This window comes from Camellia sinensis, chromosome 7, assembly GCF_055761805.1.
Source record: "Camellia sinensis isolate YWXY chromosome 7, ASM5576180v1, whole genome shotgun sequence".
In the NCBI taxonomy this organism is placed as follows: Eukaryota; Viridiplantae; Streptophyta; class Magnoliopsida; order Ericales; family Theaceae; genus Camellia; species Camellia sinensis.
This window is the reverse complement of record NC_138967.1, coordinates 86,748,748-86,767,249: the sequence shown is the minus strand read 5'-3', so window position 1 is coordinate 86,767,249 and position 18,502 is coordinate 86,748,748. Positions and strand designations below refer to the sequence as shown.

At 33.5% G+C, this 18,502-nt stretch overlaps 1 protein-coding gene across 11 annotated transcripts; it reads right to left on the bottom strand.

The window, feature by feature from the left end:
* Positions 1 to 6,140: 6,140 nt before the first annotated feature.
* On the bottom strand, positions 6,141 to 16,697 carry LOC114323393 (putative F-box protein At1g32420). Of its 11 annotated transcripts, none has more exons than XM_082878457.1 (7): positions 16,599 to 16,697; positions 12,338 to 15,546; positions 8,549 to 9,070; positions 8,219 to 8,444; positions 7,660 to 8,134; positions 6,999 to 7,369; positions 6,141 to 6,915 (listed from the first exon to the last, which is right to left on the bottom strand). In XM_082878457.1, the coding sequence occupies exon 2, from the start codon at positions 15,444 to 15,446 to the stop codon at positions 14,271 to 14,273; it is 1,176 nt and encodes a 391-aa protein (XP_082734583.1). In that variant the 5' UTR covers positions 15,447 to 15,546; positions 16,599 to 16,697; the 3' UTR covers positions 6,141 to 6,915; positions 6,999 to 7,369; positions 7,660 to 8,134; positions 8,219 to 8,444; positions 8,549 to 9,070; positions 12,338 to 14,270. The 11 variants fall into 11 exon arrangements, with proteins under 11 accessions (XP_082734583.1, XP_082734582.1, XP_082734581.1 ...); XM_082878456.1 differs by having other exon boundaries at positions 6,141 to 6,896; XM_082878455.1 differs by having other exon boundaries at positions 6,141 to 7,369.
* Positions 16,698 to 18,502: the final 1,805 nt, after the last annotated feature.

The following is an 18,502-nucleotide window of genomic DNA, read 5'->3' as shown; positions in this document are numbered from 1 at the left end:
TAGAACTCACAAATTAGAACTCCAAAACATTTTTGATAAATATATATATGTATATATAGAGAGAGAAAGATAAATAGAGAGAGAGAGAGAATAGAATCAAAACGAAACATAATTGCAACTAACCGGTAGGAGCAAAACAATTATTGCAATTATGTTGATTCGAAGTCAAAATTTTTGGTAGATCTTTATTAGTGCTTGTCATTATTAGGATGTCAAATGATTCTAACATATCCAAAACAATTTACATTACTCCTATGTTCAATTATTGACAAAAATTAAATAATCTGAAAGAAAAGTAAAAACAGAGCAAATGTTAAGAAAAATTATATTGCCTATACCCAAAAGAAAGGTAAAAACATAGCAAATGTTAATAAAAATTATATTATCTATACCCAAAAGAAAGGCAAAAATAGAGCAAATGTTATGAATGTAAAGTGTTAAAAGAGTAGAAAGAGAAGAGAAAAGAGAACTCTTGTATTCAATCAATGTTAATGAATAAGTACACACTCCTTTATATAGAAGAGAAGATAAGTATATACAGAGAATATACTATAACAAATAGATACAAATAATATCCTAATATATCTTAATATACTATATTAACACCCCCCTTAAGCTCAAGGTGGTAATACATATATCAAATTGAGCTTGGAAAGTAAATCAGAAAATCATCCTAGAGGATAAGTCTTGGTGAAGATGTCAGTTGTCTGACCGGCAGAGGTAACAAAGATAAGACGAATAGTGCCACTAGTAACGTGTTGCCGAATGAAGTGACAATCAATCTCAATATGCTTGGTGCAATCATGGAAGACATCATTATGTGCAATCTGAATAACACTTTGATTGTCACAATAGAGGGTAGTGGCAGCAGGATGGGAAATTCCCACATCAGTAAAAAGCCAACGAAGCCCCACAAGCTTTTGAGTAGTATCCACAAGAGCACGATACTCAGACTCAGTACTAGAACGAGCAACAAGAGTTTGCTTCTTGCTACACCAGGCAAGGAGAGAATCACCCAAGAAGAAGCAGAACCCTGTAGTAGAACGGCGTTAGTAGGATCCCCGGTCCAATCTGCATCAGAAAATGCATGTAACTATAAAGAAGAGTTTGCTGAGTAGTGAAGACCATGGAACATAGTGCCTTTTAGATAGTGCAAAATGCGAACTAGAGCATCATAGTATGGAGAGTGAGGAGCAGCCATGAACTGGCTGACAATGTAAACAGCATAGGCAATGTCTGGACGAGTAATCATGAGATAGACAAGACTGCCAACTAGCTGACGATATGAAGTAGCATCAGATAATAGGTGACCATCAAGAGGTATGAAACGAGTCTGAAGATCAACTGGAGTAATAGCAGTCTTGCAATCGGTAGACCAGCACTTTTTTTTATCTGTTTAATTTTTTTTATCTGCTTAAATTGTAATACAGAGGAGAGAGACTGATCTATTTTGGATGACCTATTCAAACCCACTTTTTTTTTTGTCTCTTTCTATCTGTCTCTCTTCTACTCATTTCTTTCTCTTTCTCTTTCTCTTTCTCTTTCTATCTGTTGATTTCACAAACTCATTTTTTCTCTTTCCATTTGTGTCTCACTCTTCATCTCTTTCTCTCTTTATCTATTGAAGCAAGATGTGACTGTAGAGAACAAAGGGGAACTGAGTAGAAAAATTGATTTCTCACACATACACAGACAGAGATTTTTAGAAAGATGTAAATATATGAACACCCAGAAGAAGAAACCCATATACACAACAAGACATATCCAAACCTACCAAAAAGAAAGATAGAGGAAGATCCGGATGGTTATCTGTACACACACAGATGACCAATTGTCTGTACAAAATGAAGCTACCAAAAATCAAAGAAGCAAAACCTATTTTTTATCTATCTGTTCAATTAAACCTTTGCCAAATCTGAGCTTCTAGAAAAAAAATATATATATATATATATATGTATATTTGAATAGAGACGATCCCAACTGCAGCAACGAAAGCAAGAAGACATGGAATACTTTCAAAGACAAGATTCATCTTTGGTGACTCCACCACGGACTGTCGTCTCTGACCACCACCATGACCACTACTTTCCATTGAATCACTAACTCCAACACAAATTCAACAAAATAATTAATTATTAAAAAAATAGTACACAATTTGTCAGGACTATAAATGAAATGGACAAACGATGAGAACACAAATTACAAAACTAGAAAATACCAAAAAATATTGATGTAAAATTTTCTTGCAAAGTTTCATGCTTTTTAGGTTGTTGCAAAGAGATTTCTCTAAACGCATGAAAAAAATTGGAGAAAACAAACTCGGGAAAATCTACACTTTCTCTAGAAAATCCAATAATTAGAAAAATTCAAAGTAAAAAACTCCAGATCTACGAAGTTGAGAATGAATATGGAAAATTTCTGAAAACTCTTATTAATAGAAGATAAATAAATAAAATGAAAATAAGAATATCATCAAAACAAATTCAACACAAATTAATTCTACATAATACAATTACACACACTACCCTTCATAGCTCAAATTCTAAGAATCGGTTTGGTTGCTAGTAAACAGTAGGAAAAATCAGAAGGGGCACACACTAAAAGACTTTAATAACGTTCCCCCATGTTTCATTCTCTAAAATTTTCTCGACAACCAAACAAAGGTTGATTGTTTGATGGGAAAATATAGTATGTACCTTCTTTTTCTTGGAAGATGGTATTGGAAGCTCGGGTTGTTCTGGCAAGAAGAAAAGGTGATGACTTGACGAGAGGAGGGTGACGTGGCATGATTAGATCATGGGCCGATTGACGATGACGAACTCTATATGTAGATCAGAGTTGTGCGACGCCAGAATACGGGGATTGACAAAGTTAGATTGAGGATTTACTGCAGCTCGAGAAGCCATTGGCAGTGACGATGGTAGAGAGATCTCGCCAGAACAATCAGATCTAACTCCAAATACCTACAAATCTGTGATTCACGCATTGATGATCGCGTTCACCGCCACAAACTCGCGTTGTTGACTTCTACTTGAGCCGAATCGAGGACAACGAACACCGGAGGCAATACTCACCACCGAAGAGAAGTGATGGAGGTTAGAGGAGGCGGCAACTATTGTGATGTGCTCGATGGTCAAACGACGATGAGGGGAAGAGAGAGAGAGAGAGAGAGAGAGAGAGAGGTGGGTGATCGGTGGAGGGAGATTGCCATTGAGGAGATCGACGTAGAAGGGAGGGGTGAGAAAGAGAGACAGAAAATGGTTTGGTTAGAGCATCTCCAATGGTTCACCAAAAATTTCATCAAATCTGAGTAAAAAAAGAGTCGAATTTCTCAATCTGATATCAGTCATTCCAATGGTGAGTATTGTAACTTTCATCAAAACACACTGGATGTCCGAGGGATGACCGACCGGTCGACCGAAAAGAGGAACAACAAGAGCTTCATCATCTCAACCTCTCTGCTCACATTCTCCATGTCCACAGCAGTCCTCAACTTACTCTTGGATATGGATTTGCAAGCGAATTTTTTGCCTGTTTCCACATTAGTGGCTAGATATGTGATTCGAAATTCACCTCTCCTGAGCTCACAACCCAGATAGTATCGAAGCGAAATGTCGCACGAGAGTAGTGAAGCGAAATAAGCAAAAGGACAATGGAATTAAGCTAAAATTTAAGAAAATATATGTCAGGTCATTCTACAAATTTTAAATTTTATGGGATTTCAATAAAGGAAAAAAGAATAATATATATATATATATATAAGGGCTAAAAGTAAGGGAATGAAATTGCAATTGGTGGTTATAGGCATGACTTTCTTTCCATAAAGGATTAGATTAAATAAAGGAGAAGTGTCTATGAAAGAAATTTCCAAAACTTCGGATGATTTTTAATATTTTTCGAAAGAACAAGAAAATGTTGCAAAAGAGCACAATTTTTTTTTTTTCCAAGAACAATGCCTATGAATTTTTTTTCCCTGTATTCCTTCTTTGGGATGATAAGTGAAAATCTAAAGAAGACCCGAATTGGTTTGAAGGTCAAGAGCTTAAATTAATGAAAAAAATGAAAGGGTTGTTGTGATTTAGAAAACAAGAGCTTGATTGTTTGGAAGATCTTGGAATTACCCCAGTAGAGAAAAGAGTGGAAAATCACAAGAGAGAGAAGATGAAGGAGATTAGCTAGAGGCCTCCCACGAGCATTGGCAAAAAAGGCAGGGCAAAAAAAAAGATGCAGAGGTGGTCGATCGGAGGGTTGACTGGGGGGTTGACCGAGTGGTTGACCGGGCAGTCGACCAGTTAATGTAAAATTTTTACAAATTATGCCTTGAGGTGGTCATCCGGGGAGACATCCAGCCAGTCGTCTGGTGGGTCCACACTCAACGGCTACGCATAGTAAATTGCTGAAAGGTGCAATCCATCCTTAGTTTGGTGAAAGTTTTGGCCCGTTCTCAATTTGATATCATTTTGGTGAAACCATTGGAGAGATAAAAACTGTCCTTTTTCATCAGATTTAAATTTGGTGATCAATCTGATGATCCGTTAGGGTTTGGAAATAATATATATATCTGCGTAGTTTGGTTATTTTATAAAATATTTTAGAGTATGAACTTCTGGGTAAAGAAAATTTAAAATTAGATTTATATACTAAGTGCCCTAAAACAAATTAAATTAAATATGAAAAAAAATTCACTAAAGATTAAAAATAAAAATAAAATAAAAAACTTAAACAACTCCAAAATGTTTTTTAAAAAATAAACCAAATAAACTGATAAAATCATTTTAAGTATTTCATTTGAGATGTTATGTACAAATCACATGCCAATTTTCACCTATCTTAAGGCCATTTCCAACGCTGCACCAAATTCATCATCAAATTCAAATTTGGTGAAAAAATCCTTTTTTTTTTTTTTTTTTTTTTGCTTTAATGGTTTCATCAAACCTGTATCAATTTGAGAAAATAACAAATATTTCACCAAACTGAAGATCTGGGCTCCTTTCACCATTTTACTGTACATGACCGTTGAAGATGGCCCCACTGGACGATCGGCCGGACGTCCGGCTGGATGTCCCCCGATCATCCCCTTGAACAATTCCCACAAAAATAGATAACACAGAGTGTTGGAAAAATAGTTTGTGCAACCATGACTTTTGACTAACTTTGAGCCTAAATTGAGATGGGCTCGGAACACCGATTGAGGTGTGTCCAGGTGGAAACGCGTTCTTTGCCGGGTAGTGATTCACTTCGTATATTTGGTTGTTCAAACCATTTTCCGAGTAAATGCGAAATTGACTCCAAAAGACTTCGGCAACACAGTAGTTGCTCTGTTTTCTTTATCATCATTTAGCTTTCTGCATTAGAAATATAAAGCAGAGTATGTATGTATGTATGTGTATGTGTGTGACCTTGTGAAACAAACAAAGATGTATGGCTATATATGTTTGGGCGGATTGGATTACATTGGATTAGTATTCCCATGACTAATAGTCCTAGGATTACAAATTCTTTGGATTGTGTATCATATCCTATGTTTAGATTGAGTTAAGATTATAAGGGTGGATTAATAAAATATTATCCAATATGATATTTGTTTAAGGGGATTGGTATGATTAGAACATGATATGATATGAGACATCCAATATATTGACCATAATACCCCTATTATAATTAATGTAAAATTTTGCACTTAAATGTGTTATAATTTTTAAAAAACAAATTTTCATATTGTTGCTCCACATCCATTTCGATTCATTTGAACAAAATTTAACCCACTTTTTTTTAATAGAAAAATAAAAAATCATTGAATTATAAAATTTATATATACATAAGCGACCATTAAAAAGAATATACGGCTATTTTAATCATCTAACCATTCATTACTCAAATTTAAAAAAGTGTTTATTTGAACAAAATTTAACCCACTTTTTTTTAATAGAAAAAATAAAAAATCATTCTACTATAAAATTTATATATACACAAGCAATCATTAAAAAATATGCATTGCTATTTTAATTATCCAACAATTCACTGCCCAAATTCAAAAGGGCATTCATTTAAACAAAATTTAACTCTTTTTTTTTCGAACAAAAAAATATCAAAAATGATTCAACTATGAAATTGTAGAAATATAAATCTACCATTCATCATTTCAAAATAAGCATTCCAAGTAGTAGATTGCAACATGAAGTAGCAAAATATGAGTAGTTCAACAAAAAAAATAGCAAAAAGTCAAGTCTTTATTACATGCATTAGAGTAATAAAAAAAACTAAGTACGTAGAAGGACATAAAAGAGCCACAAGTCTGTCATGGAGCACTCCTACGTAGTAACCTCATCACCCACCTTAGTTTGTCATCATGTATCAAGCTGAAGAACATGTCGAGCTTTTGAACACTTTGTGATATGATCTCACAAGCATCTAGCCTTTCATCAAGAGTAATTGGCAACTTAATGAGTTCATCATTCAAACTTGCCCGTTTAGATGCGAGATCATGTTCATAACCCATCCTTCAACCAATGAAATCCAACTTTTCATTGGTGGCAGAAAATACCTCACCCAACTTGTTAGCAATTATGGACAACCCTTTAACTACATCATCATTACCTCTAGGCCTCTTCTTGTTGTCATTCTTTTTTGTATAACTTTCACGTGGTCGTTGACTTTATGAGCTAGAGCAATTTATTCCCTTACCGATATGACTATTAATACCCGTATGTTTAAGAAATATGCCATCATCTGGAAGATTGTTGAATAACAATTCTTCCTCGGCATTGATAGCATCAACTGCATCAGCAGGCCCTTCAGCAAACTCTCCTGTAGCTCGATCCTTACCAAATATGTGGATCCATGAGTCGAAATACGGAAAACTTTTGTTTCGTAGGTTTTGTCGCATCGCTCTCCCTCTACAATAACCAATTTCAACTAATATCTCCAACTTAAGATTAAAGAAAAATGAATTAAAAAATTAATAACTTATACAAAGTAACTTAAAGAAAGTATTTTACCCGAACGTATGTTTCCCTGACACTATCACTCTCAACATCAATTCTTTTTTTGGTGTCATTCCATCCAAAACCACTAGTACCAAGCATTCCTGCTACACAATTGTAGTGCTTCTTCCATATCTTTATCTTTGATTCGATGTGAGGAGTGCCATGAAGGTTTGTCCTGGGTAGCATCTCCAACAATTTCTCCTCTAATTTCATAAGGTAGCTGGCCTTGAAGGCATTGTCCTGTTTCATTCCATTGTTGACAATGTGCATCAAAGCATTAATAAGACATTCCTCTTCTCGTGGGCTCCACAATCACCTTGGTTTTGACGGATCAACTTTCTCCTTTACTTTTTTACGAGAACTAGATACTTCACTATCCATGCCTAGCAAAGAAGAACAAAGAAAAGTGTGCATGTTAGTCTTTATTATATGATTATCAACCTATTAACATGCCAAAACAAGTCAATACATAAATGGATTTCAATAATCAAAAAAATTTCATACCCATACATACATGTAACAAATCCATGAGACCAAAAAATATCGTCGCTTAAAAAATATCACCAACAAAAACCATACAATTTTTGCAAAAAATGGTTCAACATCCACAAGCTAATTCAAGTTCCAAGTACAAATCAAATGAAACTACATCATACTTGTAACAAGTACTTACACAAATATTGAAAATTTCCTTGTCTTGCCTCTCTACTAGCCAACCAATTGTTGTATAGTTGCATTGCAAGTGTATCCTGCCACGCAGTCCACTCATTAGATGTCTCAACGGTGCCAACAAAATCATCTCCCAATTAAGGTTGATCTTCTATGTCATTATTTAGCCTCTCTTCTATTGGGTCAACAGGCAACTCTCGACGAATGAGGTTGTGTAACAAACAACATGCTGTGATGATACGGTTTTGAGTTCTAATGGGGTAATATGATGCACAATGAAGTATTACCCATCTTATTTTCAACAATCCAAAACACCTTTCTATGACATTTCGGGCTAATGCATGCTTCATATTAACAAATTCTTGATAATTAGTTGGAGTGGTCCCTGCTCTCCAAACAGATAATGATATCATTGGCCCCGATAAGGTGCTAAGAATCCTTGTCATTTGTATACTTGGCATCTACTAAGTAGTAGTACCCTGTATGAGATGTTATATATTAGAATCTATTATTAAATAAAACTTAGCAATTCCATCAAGCAAAGTTAATCATTTATTAATTACCCGTTGGAATTCTTAAGCCATTGGGTTGATTAATCGCATCCCTCAAAATCCTAGAGTCTGCAGCTAACCTTTCCCACCCCAGCGACACATATATGAAGTTCATGTCCTGGGAGCAAACTCCTAGAACATTGGTAGCAATCTCCCCCTTCTGTGTTCTATACCGTGCTTGGTAAACCACTGGTACACGAACCTTAATATAGGTTCCATCAAGTGCTCCAAGAAAATTCTAATACAAAAAAGACATTGTTATAATTATGAGTTGTAAAAAAAAAAAGTGCAATGTATTTTATTAAATGTTTTAAAACTACATTTATCTGGAAACAATTCCACCTTGGATCAGTGCATGCTTGTGTTATAGGATTTGGTGTCCCAAGTAAGTGGCCTTGAAGGCTCAACACAGTTTTTAGGACATCATTGAAATATCGACTTACAGTCTCTTCGGACCTAAAGAAATTGAACTTTTCGTATTTTCAAGTCATGTGCCGAGAGGTAGAGGAACAAGGTCATCTTCTCTTCTAAGGTAACATGTTTTGAATGCCCCAGCCCGCCTATTGTATGAACCATATGACATAACGTCATAAAACAACACCTATCCATACAAATTTGTTCAATGCATGTAATGTTGCTTTCTCTCACTAGCCCATTAATGTGGTCCATTTGTTCTTGCAATCGATTGGGCCCTGGAATAACGGTACGAGGATACTTATGAATGTACCTCTTCAAGACAATTTCAATGACAATATATGCTACAACACATAAGGCGTACAATTCTTGCATTACAACTTGCAACACTACATAAAGCTCAAGCTCTTCATTACTCTCATCTCCAAACCCATCGAAATTGTAATCCACCTATGCAAATAGTGATGCCCATCAATATATTAGAGTACAAGAAAACTTCATAATTCCAAAAAAATTAACAAAATAAATAAATAAAAATAATAATAATAATGTAGAACATATGAGCATAACAATCTCTACAAGGACCAACAGATTATTATGAAGTAGGAAGTAGGATGATCTAATAATATCCATATACATTTCCCACATGCTTCCTAATCATCTTACTAGTCAAGCCCAAGGGGTCATATCACATGCACAATAGTAATTTGGAAACCACATATTATGCATACTCACAAAAGAATGCGAGATCACAAATCAGGAAGATCCATTGTATTTTGGACCTCAATAATTGGTGCCGAGAGAGGCTTATATCCAGGATCTGCTGCATATGGTTCATGTTTGGCAGTGTTGCAACAATTAGTTAGGGTATGTTAACTTCAATTTACATACTTTACCAGATTTTGGATTTTCAATCTTTGCCAAAACTTTTGTGCTCACCTACAAACTGCACAAGGGAGGCCCTTAACTAACATGAATATTTTGGGAATATCTTGAAGTTTTGGGATTTGTATGCTAACAGAGAGGACTTCAGTTTGGTAAAAACATGATCATTTTTTCTTCTTATGCTTGGTGTGTGTATGACTTAGCTGCCTCATTGTTTCAGTTCTGAATATGTTCAACTAGCAGTTTTGTTGGGTCAGGAAAACTGGGTAGAAAGCATTCACTTATAATTTGTCCCACCATAATGTGAGAGCCCTCATCTTTTTGTTGGAAATTAGATGAGTCTGACATTTTGGAAACATGTCCACACTTGATACCAGAGTCGATTACAGGTTCCACTTGCAAACCGTCACAACAACTTGTTATTATATATGTCCACTTTTATTTTTATTTTATATAGAGTTAAAAACTGTTTTGAAAATATATGATGATGTGATGAATATTATCATGTATCAGCAATGGAGATTGGGAAATACCAAATAAGGGTGAATGATATAGCTTGTGGGTTACACCTAGATGATGAGTTTCCGTTATCAGTGGGGAAGCGGGCCATTTGGGGCATGCTGTTCAGATGTTTAAGTGGATAGCTGATGTTTATAATATCTAGACTAGTACATATCAATGCCACAACAACCATATCCAAAAACAAAGCAAGATATATATGCTGGGTCAAGGGATGATGAACAAAGTGGGCATACAGTTTCTGTAACAATGGCAGCCAAAGTAGTTATCTGCTCCTCTCACCAGTGCCACAAAAACAAGATTTCATCATTTCTCAGTCCATGCAAAATTAGGTTCAAGTGTCCTATATTTTACTCACCCTGTTAGGAAAAATGATTCATATAACCGACTCCATTTAATGAGACTTAAGACTTGATTTGGTTTAGTTTGGTTTTATAAAAAATAAAATAAAAAATTACTCAAAAAAAGGTCAATTCCCACAGGTCTATTTCAACAATTAGGGAAAAAAAATCAACTTATTGACTTATTTAGATCATATTACCTCTTTACTTTTTCACATATTTTTTTTAATAAAACTTTAACATTTAAACTTAGGACCATGATGGAGAATTTTAGACAATGAACTCTAAAATCAACTCTACTAAATTGACAATGAAAAAAAAAATAAAAAAAACAAACTAAAACATCACATTAATAGATGAGAGCCCCCTCTCTTCAAGTTTTTAGGTTAGAACCTTCAAACATTTTTGTTAAAACTTATTTTGAAGGCAATTTTCCAATCCTAGCACTAGCCAATAGGAAGCAATCATCCAATGGCAGAGTTGTAACAGATCTGGTAAGATCTCATCAATGAAAAGCTAATTCAAAAAATTAAATAATAGAAATAAAATAAATCAAGAGAGCCCGTGACTCCTCCCAATCACAGACCCAGTCAATCATCCGCCACGACGGCTTTCTTTCTACAATCCTACAACTATGATTGGGCTGTCACCTCCCATCACTCACAGCTGGCCATCTCATCTAATAAACTGAAAATAAAATAAATAAATAAATAAATAAAAGCCATTTGTACGAGTCAGTTACTCTGTTCGCAGATGACCACCCTCATTACTGCACAATCTCTAGAGAGAGAGAGAGAGAGAGAAGCTGATCTATGTATGACAACGATTGAGTCATACATGACTAGAGAAGAAGAACTAGAACAGTAAGGCTTTCTAAGAAACAAAAACAAAGATTAACACTAGCCACAGTCACCTTAGCATTTCCAAGAAACCTTCCTTACTTTCAAAATCAAAGAATACATTAATATGAACTCTTAAAAACTAGGCAAGTACTTCGAAAATGCTAATTAAAAGGCTATTTATTTGTAGGATAAAAACATGTTAGAAGACGCTGAGTTTCCAGTTAGATCCCAAAAATTAAAGCAATCAAAACAAAACATCAAAGCTGATGCGAACTCTGAAAGAAATAAAAACTTGAGCAATATTAACTCAAAGAAAATGATGCTATAGTAAAAGAAAGCAGCCATGAGAATGCAACGGTCAGCGATGGATGTCAGATGAGGTATAGCAGTAGGGAATGTGGTTCAAATCGATTGCACAGAGAGACAGACAGATACACAGATGGGGGAGAGGGAGGAAAGGAAGAAAAATAACCAAAACAAGCACCTCAAAAGGATGTATTCCTTCAATTTGCCCATGTTCTTTTAGAGATGAACTTCTGTACAAGGTGTAAGTGACAAGTGATTCCTTTTCAAGAACAAAATCACATTTTTTGTTCGGCTAAAGCTATGAACTTCCAAACAAGCCCTAAGGTTTTCTAGCAAGGTATTACATACAAGTTATAACCCCAATAAGCAATTAGAAACATTTGTCAAGTGTTGTGTCTATCCACAGTCAACAAAAACTTGCGCTCTACTCTAGTCACTCCCACTATGAATTTGCATATTCAAGTTTTCCAGACATTATAAGGCTATTTATTTCTGGAAACACCAAATTCAAAAATGCTCATAATAAATCACTTAATCGAATCACAGATAAACAACACAATTTAACACTGGTTCTGGAAAGACATAAAAATCTAACAATATGAACCCACAATCAACAAATCTAAGATTTCAATGTGAGTTAAAAACTCATAACCCTAGATATGGATCTATGAAGATGAAGAGAGAGAAAGAGCAATAACTAAAACACTAAAACAACACCAATGTAAAACAAAGATACATAGAAAATCAATCCACGTAATAGCACCTTAATTCAAACCAAACATCAATGGAAAAAAAAAAAAAAAAAAAAAAAAACTTTTACTCACTGAAATTTGTTGAGATCAGCGAATCAACAAATGGTGGATCCAAATCGATGAACAGTTGCTTTGTTGAGATCAGCGAATCAACCAATGGTGGATCCAAATCGATGAACAATTGCTCTAGATTTGTAAATGGTGGCTCCAAATCGGTGATAAGTGGCTCAAGATCGACGACGAACTTTGAAGACTCTCATCTCATCACAGCAATGTCGAAGAAGAGTGAAGGTGGTGGAATAAGATAACAACAAATATAGATATATATTGATGCTTAATTTGGTGAGTTGGTCCAAACTTTAGTTAATCCCCCAATTTATATCCCACCCCTCTTTGTAGGATTGAATAATTCATCATATGTAGGATATTATATCCGGATGGATTGTTAATCTGTACCTTAATTTTTTAACCAAACATCAGATTAATAATTTTATTGGACTATTAATCCTATCCCAAGCGCATTTTCACCCAAACAAACATGGCCTATGTGTATATAGTGATCCAAACAAAGAAAATAGAAAATAGAAATATAAAGCGATCCAAGGACCTTGTCAAACACAGAATATGTATGTATGTGTACATAGTTGGGGAGAGAGAGAGAGAGAGAGAATCAATAAAATAACAAAAAATCAGCGAGTGAATCAATGTGCATAATAAGCACACAAAGATGCAGGACTTGTCAATTAAATTGAACATACAAACAAACTGAATGTGAAATTATTGAATAAGAAGAAGATAATAAACACACAAAGATGCAGGACTTGTTTTTTTTTTAATTTTTTGCATTGACTGGTCAATCGGTCGGTCGTCTTCCAGGTCAACCGGTGATTTGATGAAAAGTCAAATTTCTTCATTGGAGCAAGCGATATCAAAGAGAGTTTTTACTCAAATTTGGTAAAAAAAAAGTGATGCACCATTGGAGAAGCCCTAAGAAACAAGTCTTTAACAAAATGTTTCATTGATACACAAATTAAGAGTTTACGGTGAAAAAAATGTAACATTTTTTAGTTGAGGAGATAAATTGATATTGAGTGTTCAAGGAGATAAAGTATAAAATATTTTCTTGCTGAAACAATATTTGTGCATTGTGTATTAGAAACACTACTATACGATGATAAAATTAATTTTTTTTTAAATTTAAATTAAATAATAAAAAATAATTAAAAAGAAAACCTACCCAATGCCTGCATCATGATTATATTTTGTATCATAATTAGATACGAAAATATGTAAATATATTTTCGATAGTTTACTCGAAGTTAGTTTCATATTTTTTTAGAACATATTTCAATTTAACCCTTGTAATTTGATTAATTTGAAGATTACTCCCTTCATTTGGAAATAATCGCATCACCCCCCTCATGACTTGTCAACTAAAATGAATGGTTAGGCATTAATGATTTAACAAAAAAGATTAAAATACCTTTAAATTATAGATATTTTTGTCATTTGTTTGGGAGGCAAAATACAATTTAAGCTCCTATGTTTTATTTCATGTGCAATTTACCCTATTAAAATTTGAAAATGAATTCCCATCAAAAAAATAATAATTGAAAATACACATATAACCCCTTCATGTCTGGTACGATTTTAAAAATAATAATTTACTATTAAATTGAACAAAATGTTTAACGATGCACTTTAGTTTATAAATCACAAGAAAATTATGTGGTTATTTCTAAATGAGAGAGGTAATTAACACATCGGCAAAACCACATGCAGGTGAAGTGAAATTTACCTACATTTTTTAAATCCAGTAGTAAAAGCTGAAAAAATGATAAAAATAAAAATAAAAATAAAAATAAAAAGCTTGAGCAAATAAGTGTTTGCTTTGAATATGCCACAAATGACTGGAAATGGCCATGTGAATACTACGTATATATTTTTGGTATAAATTACACTGACCTTCCCTAACAAATTAGGAAAAAAGGAATTCCTTCAAATTTCAAATATCACTCAAGGAAAATAGATTTTCGACATAATTAGTGACATGTAAGGCATTCCTACCACGCCTGCCGAAGAACTCTGAATCAGGAAGTCCTGTGATCTTAATCTTTCTAAAAGATTTCCTATTCTGATCATAATAGTAAATATTCCAGAGGTCATGTATCCGTGAAGGTTGTAGAAGTATTTCACCTGTCTGAATTGCGCCGACAATATAAGGATCTCCCTCTCGACCCCAATCAAGAGCAGGCATCATTATCTCTTTGACCCAAATCCAATTCTCATAGTCTTGCAAAATCCAAAGCTCCTCCCAACCATTTTCTGTGTGTTCACCACAAGCTACCAAATGGCCACCAAGTTCTCGTAGATGACGCATGCATGAAGGTCCCCTAGGGAGTGGAATCATTTGAAATCTCTCATTTTTCAGTTCAAATGCTACTATGACATCTGCACTCATAGGAGGAGAAGGTTTCGATATAAAAGAACTCCTATTTCTCCAGTGTATGACTCCATTAACACAACGACCACCCCTACCAAATTCACAGTGCCAAGGAATAGAAAGACAATCAATCTCTCTCCATGAATGTGTCCCCAAAGTGAAAATTTCACACTTGTAATCTAAGTAGTCATAACACTCCCCCTCCACCTCGATGTGTATAAAAGTTGTGAGCAACACTTTGTATTGCTTGGTAGAAGGATCAAACCCAAATGACAAATATGGTTCGCAAGTAGAATTAGCATCATAAGAAAGTAAACGTGTTGGAGGAAGGGTAACAAATTGTCGAGTGGTAGGATTCACGATGAAAATGGATTTAGACTTTCTAAGGTACCCGCATATTAAGCCATTGACAGATTGTTTAATATGATAAAGTGCTGAAAGGAAATCAGTAAGCAAGTACTGGGCCGGTCCTCCTTCATAATCTGCTGAGAAAAAATGTATCTTGGTGAATGAGTAGTTGATTAAGGAGATGACAAGGTAGGGCCTAGATTGGGCACGGGTATGGTGTAAGTCCACAAAAGAGGGATGCTCAATCAGAGAGCACCAATGCTTGGAGATGCACTTGGATTGGACTACCACCTTTGCTGGTAGTCTTGTTAGAATGTCCACCAACATTTCTTCAGGCAATGAACAAGTAGTAAATCCACAACTATTACTAGTACTCCTTCCCTTCTTCATTGTTACTTTTTTTTTTGATTTCCAAAAGTAACCAAAGGGCAGAACAAGATTCAACCACTTGCAAGTTTTTGATTTTTGCAATGTACCAACAAATGGATACCTAAAACACAATGCAAAAAAACTCTGGTTAAAATTAAATTTTAAAAAATATATTGTAAGAGATTAAATTATGGGACTATTAGGATGAAGGCAGCAAGCCAACTTTTGATTACAAGGAAGTTGGAAAAAATTTAGTAATTCTCAAAAGTCTGTTATGCCGGTTATTTTTCCCATTTATTTCATTTCATCTCCATCAACAAACAAATTCTCAAAGTCTCAAACAAATCCTCACAGTCTTACTTTGTTCGCTAATCTGCGTTGATGGCCTCATTGCCATGGACTACTTGCTAGCTCTGCCAGCTACGGATGAAGAACTGAAAGTAATATATACAAGCTATCTATGAACACGTACATATTGACCCCTTTAATTATGAAAATTGTACTAATACACCCCCGAAAGGTGTCCGGGGGGGGGGGGGGAAGTGATACATTTTTATAATTGAAGGGATCAAATGTCTGGTTTGATAGATGAGAGGGTAAAGTGCTAATATTTGAGGGGGTCTTGGAGTAATTAACACTAGATGATAATTTTCTGCCTTAACTCTAATAAACCTTCAATTCTAGAATGACCAATTTATTATAGGTAAATTGAAAAGCTAAAGGGGAAGGAGAAAGATAAGTATTTTATTAGAATCCTCGAAATATTTCAAATAACTAATTTGACATTGTTGTTTTGAAAGATTTCAATCTTGAAATCCATATATAGAAAAGTAACAAATCTAAATTTAACATATTTTGATTTCAAATCCATAAATCCAAACAATTTCATAATAATTAGTAGTAGGGTTTCATAAAAAGATGAACAATCTCAATCTCAATCACAATCACAATCACAATCACAATCACAATCTCATAAATATCAATAGCTAAGCTAATATAGCTATTCTTACGGATCTGAAGGTCCTTAACAAGAAAACCGAACAATCCGATTCTAATAGCAAAACCACAATTCAAATTAAGAAAATTAATGTAAACAAAGGGCACATCATATTGTAAATAAGAAGAAGAAGAAGAAAAGAAGAACCAACATACAAGTTAGAATAAAAAACTGACCTTTCATGGAGAAAAAGGATTATACCAAGTGTACATATATATTTGTGAAACCTCTATGCTTCCAACCTTCTTCTTTCCCAAGTGATTTGTTAAACATACAGACTGCTATCAGGCCTATATATATCTATACTATATATTAAGTAAAATGGGGTTTTTAACCCCTGTGGGAGTTTCAATATCTCAATCTGAATTTTCTAAATTTTTTATTTAAAAAAAAAAAACTCAGCATTTGATTTGGTCAAAATCTCCTGATCAACATTTATTAACTTCTTTCAATCTACATGTCTTTCTACATGTCTGCATTTATTGATTTTGTCAAAATTCCCTAATCAGCATTTAAAATCCTCTCATACAAATAATTATAGATACAATTTGTGTATAGTTACTGCAATACCCTTTTCAACTTCCATCATACACTATGGTTAGTAATAAGATTATTAAATTATGTTTATAAAAAATCTAAAACAAATATAAATATCTATAATTATCCCGTGCATAGCACGGGTGATAGGCTAGTATTTATACTATATATTAAGCAAAATGGGGTTTTTAACCCCAAGCCTTGTGGGAGCTCCAATCTCCCAATCTAAATTTCTTGATTTAAAAAAAAAAAAACCTTAACATTTATTAACTTCTCCCGATCCCCAAGTCTTACCCTCATAATAACACTTTAATGCATTAAGAACAAGTATAAAAAAAAAAATTTGAAATCTAACACATATGAATTCCTTGAAAAGTCCCAACACATATGATTATTATCCCTCATAATAACACTTTAATGCATTAAAAACAGGCATAAAATTTTTTTTTTGAAAAGTCCAACACATATGATCATTATCAAAATATTAAACTTTACTATAAAAAAAATTTCTTGAAAAGTCCAACACATATGATCATTATCAAAATATTAAACTTTAATATAATATAAAATAAAAAAAAAGACATTTAATTCCTTGAAAAGTCTAACACATATGATTATTATCAAAATATTAAACTTTAATATAATATAAAAAAGGAAAAAACGAAGGCATTTAAAAAAAAAAAAGACATTTAAAAATCGCAATTCACATATATAGATGCAAAACGGGGTTTTTAACCCCAAGCCTTGTGATAGCTCCAATCTCCCAATCTAAATTTCTTGATTTTTTGATTTTAAAAAAAAAAACCTTAACATTTATTAACTTCTCCTAACCCCCAAGTTTTACCCTCATAATAACACTTTAATGCATTAAGAGCAAGCATAAAAAAAATTCTTTGAAATCCAACACATATGAATTCCTTGAAAAGTCCCAACACATATGATTATTGTCCCTCATAATAACACTTTAATGTATTAAGAACAAGCATAAAAAAAATTTCTTGAAAAGTCCAACACATATGATCATCTATCTATACTATATATTAAGCAAAAGGGAATTTTTAACCCTAAGCCTTGTGGGAGCTCCAATCTTCTAATCTAAATTTTCTGATTTTTTGATTTAAAAAAAAAAAAAACTTAGCATTTATTAACTTCTCCCAACCCCCAAGTCTTATTCTCATAATAACACTTTAATGCATTAAGAACAAGCATAAAAAAAAATTTTTGAAATTCAACACATATGAATTCCTTGAAAAGTCCCAACACATATGATTATTATCCATCATAATAACACTTTAATGCATTAAGAATAAGTATTAAAAAAATTTCTTAAAAAATCCAACACATATGATTATTATCAAAATATTAAACTTTAATATAATATAATAAAAAAAAAGACATTTAATTTCTTGAAAAGTCCAACACGTATGATTATTATCAAAATATTAAACTTTAATATAATATAAAAAAGGAAAAAAAGAAGACATTTAAAAAAAAAAAAGACATTTAAAAATCGCAATTTACATTTATAGATAATTGTAAATAT

Coding starts and splice junctions, on each gene's coding strand:
- LOC114323393 (XM_082878455.1), bottom strand. CDS start 15,446: ATGAAGAAGGGAAGGAGTACTAGTAATAGTTGTGGATTTACTACTTGT.